Genomic DNA, 6248 nt, shown 5'->3' with positions numbered 1-6248 from the left:
GAAGACTCGAAGGAACCGTCGCTTTGTAGGCGCGGCAGGGAGCAGCTTGCACATAGCTCCACCACTGTTGCTGACACCAGTTTAATGTAAAGTAAACTTAGCAACCACAGGTAATTTGTTTACCTGTGTGTCCTCGTCCTTTTACTGGTAATGACGGCAGTCTTTATGAGTCATTTTAACACTGTTTCCAACAACGTGCTAATGTGAGAGAACTTGCATGTTACAGTATGGTGTTTTTGAATAGTTGGTTTATAATTTTCAAAAATACTTGTGTCAATGTCTGAGGCTAGTATTTTTAGATCTAGTCCAGGTTTTAAAGTTCCAAATGAGGCTGAGCATGTTATAGTCAATCTCTTTTCCTCTTGCTTTTCCTATCAATACCACATTTTGAATGTTAGACCCTCAAGGAGTATCACTGAAGTGAAACAATATATATATGTGTATGTATATGTATATATATATATATATATATATATATATATATATATATATATATATATATATACACTTTTTAAGTAACTGTACCTCCCCCTGAAGGTAGGATGTACAGTAACTCCTGGCTAACAGATTTGGTAGGACTGCCAATCAGCAACACATAGCGCGCCAGGAAACAAGCAACCTAGAATATAAGACACTAGTTAGATATTAATGTCCAGATAATAACATAACCATGGGGTGACTGGTTGTGTGTGTCGGACCATTTGTACAAGGGATTTGTTGTTCACAGATTGAGTTGATAATGAAACTGAGAAAGAAGCTGTGAAAATAGAAAAGTGGAATACGGGCTAAAAATATGTTGTGGAGGTGACCAGCTAGTTTAAAGATCTAAACTGAGGTAAAATTCCTGAGCAGTGTTAATTACACGATATAAGAAGATTCGTTTACATGTGCCAAGCTGCACGAGGGACAAAAAAATTGTATCATGGCCTCGTTGGTGATATAACATAGTAAATATTTCATAAGGTTTAATAGGAGAAAATTTGTGAATTTGTGTAGTAGTGAATGAGATTAGATCTTAACAATCCGCCCTTGATCAAATATAAGTTTAAAGTAGAGGCGGTTGAAATATAGACTACTTGCTTTATCTATCGTTGTTGAACTGTTTCTAGAAATCTGAGGTCCCCATGAATTCCTGTATTTCAATTACGGGGGAGCAAACTCGAGCTCAGGTCTAATGTCAGAAATGAAGAAGACAATGGAGGAGGGGTTAACGACATATTGTAGACTTAAATACGACGGGACGGGAAGGTTACCCCCAATCATATGAAGTTGGTGAACTGTATATCCACGAAGAACAGTTTGGAATGGCATGCAATCATAACCATTTCTTAATAGAGGATGCAATGAAAGATCTCCTCGTGATTTAAATTTATTGTCATTTATGCACATGTACAGGATCTTCCAAGCCTTACTATATAAACAGAGCATTGATAGTCTCGTAAATCTACATCACAAATTTCCTCTAACTGTACACGAAGCATCTGCATTTTCCGAACACTCCAAGAAATGCATTCTCCTCCTACTTGAGGGTCCTCCTCCAGGTCCCCTTTTAAGGGCCTCCTCCAGGACCCCTTTTAAGGTCCTCCCTCTTTCCCTCTGCACACCACCACCGTCACCTAAATATGATGTTGACAAGGTTTATGTGTTCTTCGACTTATCTACATCTAATGACTTGCAAGAACAATTATAAATACATAGTTAAGAAAAAGAAAAAACATTCTATTGGTCTAGGAACTCTTCCTCGGTGTTCGATTCCCTGTAGTCCCTCTGCAAGGGAACAGGGAAGTTCGATGCTCCTCCATGACTTGGTTCTTCTCGCCCTCCAGCGCCCCGGAATGTGGCCCTCGGGGCGTCAGATGGCTCAACGGCTGTAGTCTGATGATGTTGATGATGATCCCCTCTCTGGTCTGGTTCCTGCTGGAAGCGGTGCTGTGAACCTTCAAGAACCACGGAGGTACTGGGAGGCCGGTCATCCCCTACGAAGCTGGGGTGTGGGGGACCCACTCGAAAAGATTGGGACCCCTGGAAGTTTTGGCTGAACTGTGAGTCACTCGACGGGAGGTTTGAGCTAGGAAATCTCCCAGGGCTTTGAACGGAATCCGTTCCTCGAGAGGGAAACTGACTTCGTGGCAGCAGATCACCTGAATCTTCATATTGAGATCCTCTCTGACTATTTTGCGTTCGCGCTGCGTCAATATGGTGCTCTTCGCGATTAAGATGACCTTGATTCAAATTCTGACTATTTTCATTCCCCCTGAACTGTTGAGACGAGAACCTTTCCTCTGTCCGAATGAGAGTCTCGTCGATGTTTCCCTCGCCCCCTTGACGAGGACTTCCGGATGGTCTTCCTCCGGTCCTGCCAGAGAGGTCACCTGGACGCGCCCATGCGGCAGATCCCCCACCAGGTAGATCCTCCCTGAGGCTACTTGGTTGGAATTCTCTGTTTCCTTCCGAACTAGTTTGAGGTTTCTGCTGATTGTGAAGTGGTGTGTCGAATCTATGCTGCTCCTGATATCTTGGTCGAACTCCTTGAATGTTCTGTTGGGCGGCAGAACCCTGAGGGCTTGTTGGGTTACCTAAACCTCTGCTTCCAGCAGAATCCTCTTGAAGGTATGAACTGTGATCACTGACGGGCTGTGGACTACGCTGTCTAAAATTCTGTGCACCTGCTTGGAAGGAGAAACTAGGATCAGTTCTTGGTCTCGAGGTTTGAGGTCTGAAGCCCTGGGACTTGTCGTGGTGGAAAGCGTTGGGCGCATCTTGGGACTGGACGTTCTCATTTCCAAAAGTCTGAGAACCTCCCCTGAAACGCGACACACTTTCCTCGCTCGCAGTTCTAATGTTCTGGTTTCTGAAGTCTTGTGACCGCCCTTGTTGATATGATGGGTTTTCTTGAATTGCCGACTGAGAGCTCGGGATTCTGGGATTTTGAGATCCCCCACTGGAACGAAGGTGGCTCTCCTCATCCATAGGCTGGAGTGTTTTACTTCTAAATCCTTGAGAACCCCGTGTTATCCCTTCTTCGTGACTTTGTATGGCTCGAAGAGGAGCAACAGGATTTCTAGAACCAGGCAAGAGATCAGGACCATTCTGAGCCAGAAATCCACTCTTTGGATCAGTTGATCCCCTGGAACCATGTGCATGATCTGCACCATGCTGAACCCTGAATGCACTGTTTGAATCAGCTGCTCCCTTGGAACCATGCACATGATCCAGTCCATGCTGAGCTCTGAACTCATTGTTTGATTCTGCTGATCCCCTGGAACCATGCAAGTGACCAGGTCCCTGCTGAGCTCTGAATCCACTCTCTTGATCAGCTGATCCCGTGGAACCATGCAAGTGATCAGGTCCACGCTGAGCTCTGAATCCACTTTTTGGATCAGTCGATCCTCTGGAGCCATGGAAGTGGTCAGGTTCGTGTTGAGTACTGAATCCACTTCCTGGATCAGCTGATCCAGTAGAATCTTGTGAATGACCAGGTCCATGCTGAGATCTGAATCCACTCTTTGGATCAGTCGATCCTCTGGAACCATGGAAGTGATCAGGTCCTTGCTGAGCTTTGAATCCACTCTTTGGATCAGGTGATCCCGTGGAACCATGCAAGTTATCAGGTCCATGCTGAGCTCTGAATCCACTCTGCGGATCGCCTGATCCTCTTGAACTATGCGCATGGTCAGGTCCATGCTGAGATAGATATCCGCTCTTTGGGTCAACTGAGCCCCTAGGCCCCTGTGTGTGATCAGGTCCATGTTGAGCTTGAAAACCACTCTTTACATTACTTTGGCTCTGGGAATGAGATCTGAAGTCTTGCTTGTTATCCATAAATTCTTGCTGGCGGCTTTCATCTCGCCCAGAAGAGGACACTCCTTTCAGTTGAGTAAGAGGTCGCTGACTTTCGGTTCCAGTATCACGATTACTATTTCTTGTGTTGAAAGGGGAACTTTGAGGAACTTCCCTTTGCAGACCTTTAAGATGAGGTTCGTCGCGAGGACTAACGGAAATGTCACGAGGTGGGCCTCGATGGAACTGTGGCGATCCTGATTGTCTACCGTCTTCCTTATATTGAGGATGAGGCCTGCTGGGGCTGCGGTCAAATTCTGGTCCTTGCTGCTGCCTTCCGGTCTGGAAACTCCCGGCCGCCGTCGACCGAGATTGCGAGTTGAAGCGATCTTCTTGCCCGCGGCGCGAGAGGGCCTCGTCGTAGTTTCTCTGGCGAGGGGCGTCCTCGCGGAATACTTTGACTCTCTCGCGTCCTTTCTTGGTCGGCTGAAGGCGAGGGCCCTCGGTGTTGGTCTTTTCGTTGCTGCCAAGGCCAGGCTCGTAGTTCACAGTGGCTCTGAATCCGCTCTCTCCGTCGGCCGTGTACTTGACAACTCGCAGGGATCCATCTGCCTCTCGCACCCGGTATTCCCCAATAACCTGAGTAGATTAAGGCAAGAGTAAGTACAAATATGATAACAACAAAACAGATTTTATTTTTATGATGAAATAAAAGCATTCGCTGTTGATAAGTGCTTCTGTTGGGTGGCTGGTCACGTTGAAGCAATTCAACATGTAAACTTGAAAATAATGGTGTTGGTTGTACACGTAGAGGAAGATGGAGCTAGACTTACCTTGTTTCCATCTCGTTCCTCCTTGTGATATTTGTCATCACCCGTCACGTCGGAGTTGATGTCGTAGGAGTATTCGTATTTTGCCCCCTGTGTAGAGCATATAAATTATGTTAATTACATCCACACTAGTACAGGTATGTATCAGGAAGTGCATCTACACATTTCATATTTGGTATACTAATTCATTACGTGTTGATTCTCGATTTACAAACCACCCTCCCTCCCAGCTGCGGTACACGCGGCACATTTGCTCTGTTCTAAATGTTACATTTTCTGATATTCCGATTCCAAGCAAATGAAGGCAATAAGGAAAGGAAAGGAGTCAGGACAGAAATAAAAAATTACAAAATATTAATGGTTGTCTACACAAGAACACATGGAAGATGGCTCGCTGTTGCATGAAAAGTGCTGTTGGCATTACAATACTGTGGCAGAGTCTTGCAGTGTCCAATTAGTTTAATATAGCGTAGGTATCTCAATTTACCTGTTAGGTTGCTACGTGTTTCATGTTTTCTGTTCGTTACGAAGGTGAGGCGTGTAAATCAAGACATAAATTTGAAGTATTGTGTTTTTGTTTTTATTTTCAACCCATTGAGGAGTATCGTTGCCCCTAGTGATTGTACTTTTGCCAATTCTAGACGATTCTATTCAGTTGAGAAACCCCAATGCTCAGAGGATTTGTATGTTATTACGTTTTGAAATACGAGTACAAAAACACTCACCAGCTGAGATGTGGGATCCTCGAGGTTCCTCTGGGAAGACGTACGTGGACCACTGTACCTCTGATTACCTCGGAACTTCGTGCTGCCTCTGCTGGAGGTCTGGGAAGACCTCGAGGCTAACCTGCTGTTGAACTGAGACCTCCACTGCTGGTTCGGGTCCAGTGGACCGTCATTGAAAGACGGCTGTGGGAAGTCCTCCTCGTTGTCTCCGAATCCGTGACGCCTTGCCCCCGAAGACCCGAGGTGTTGGGTGGAGACGCGGAACCTATTGCTAGGTCCAAAAGAGGACGGGGAAGTTGGAGACGGCCGCCGGGTGTCAAAGAGAGGTTCGTTTCTCCCCGGACCTTTATTCAGTTCCTCTACTGCCCTGAAGGATGCGGGTGGCTCTTCTCGCCCTGCAAGGAAAGGAGGTCTTCCACCTTCGCCTTCGCGCGAAAAGTAGGGGCTTTCCTCGAATGCGGTCTCGTCCTGAAGAAGCTCCGTCCCAAGGTCTTTGGCTGGGGCTGGGCTCTCCGGGTAGTGGGCGGCATCTTCGTCTTCAGCCGCCACCGCCACCGCCACCGCCACCGCCATCAGCGTCAGCATCCATATCAGCCTCGTCATCTGTAGACAAAACCGTCGTTACACTGTGCGTTCTTGTGATAGCGCAATAAGTGAAACCCGTCAGCTCACTGAAATGGCGTGCGGAAATTCACTCTCTCCTTGCCCTGTGGTGTACCATCTTTGTCAGTATTTCATGAACCCTCATAACTCACTTCGCAAAGGTTATTGAGCCGTATCTAGAAATCTAACACGTACTTTTATTTGATATGGATTGCCCACATCATTTTCCTTTTGGAACCCCAATGAGCACTGAATGTACAACTCAATGAATGAAGGCTATGTTTAAAGTCATTATCTTAATGAAACAAAG

At 46.2% G+C, this 6248-nt stretch overlaps 1 protein-coding gene across 1 annotated transcript; it reads right to left on the bottom strand.

Annotated features, from left to right (window-relative positions):
- Positions 1–1380: 1380 nt before the first annotated feature.
- Positions 1381–6024, bottom strand: LOC143040890 (uncharacterized). Its single transcript, XM_076212335.1, has 3 exons — positions 5336–6024; positions 4614–4700; positions 1381–4419 (listed from the first exon to the last, which is right to left on the bottom strand). Exons 1-3 carry the CDS (start codon positions 5936–5938, stop codon positions 1720–1722), a joined length of 3390 nt encoding a protein of 1129 aa, XP_076068450.1. The 5' UTR covers positions 5939–6024; the 3' UTR covers positions 1381–1719.
- Between the last annotated feature and the right edge of the window lie 224 nt (positions 6025–6248).

Source organism: Oratosquilla oratoria, chromosome 29, assembly GCF_046742065.1.
Source record: "Oratosquilla oratoria isolate Oo_2021 chromosome 29, ASM4674206v1, whole genome shotgun sequence".
Classification (NCBI taxonomy): domain Eukaryota; kingdom Metazoa; phylum Arthropoda; class Malacostraca; order Stomatopoda; family Squillidae; genus Oratosquilla; species Oratosquilla oratoria.
Note: the sequence above shows the minus strand (reverse complement) of the source record. Positions and strands in the feature narration are given on the sequence as shown.

Bases quoted from the DNA above. Each gene is read 5' to 3' on its own strand.
- LOC143040890 (XM_076212335.1), bottom strand. From the start codon at position 5,938: ATGACGAGGCTGATATGGATGCTGACGCTGATGGCGGTGGCGGTGGCG. The intron at 4,701-5,335 runs GTGAGTGTTTTT...TGCTCTACACAG, and splicing joins AGGATCCCACATCTCAGCTG to GGGGCAAAATACGAATACTC. The intron at 4,420-4,613 runs GTAAGTCTAGCT...TAATCTACTCAG, and splicing joins AGGAACGAGATGGAAACAAG to GTTATTGGGGAATACCGGGT.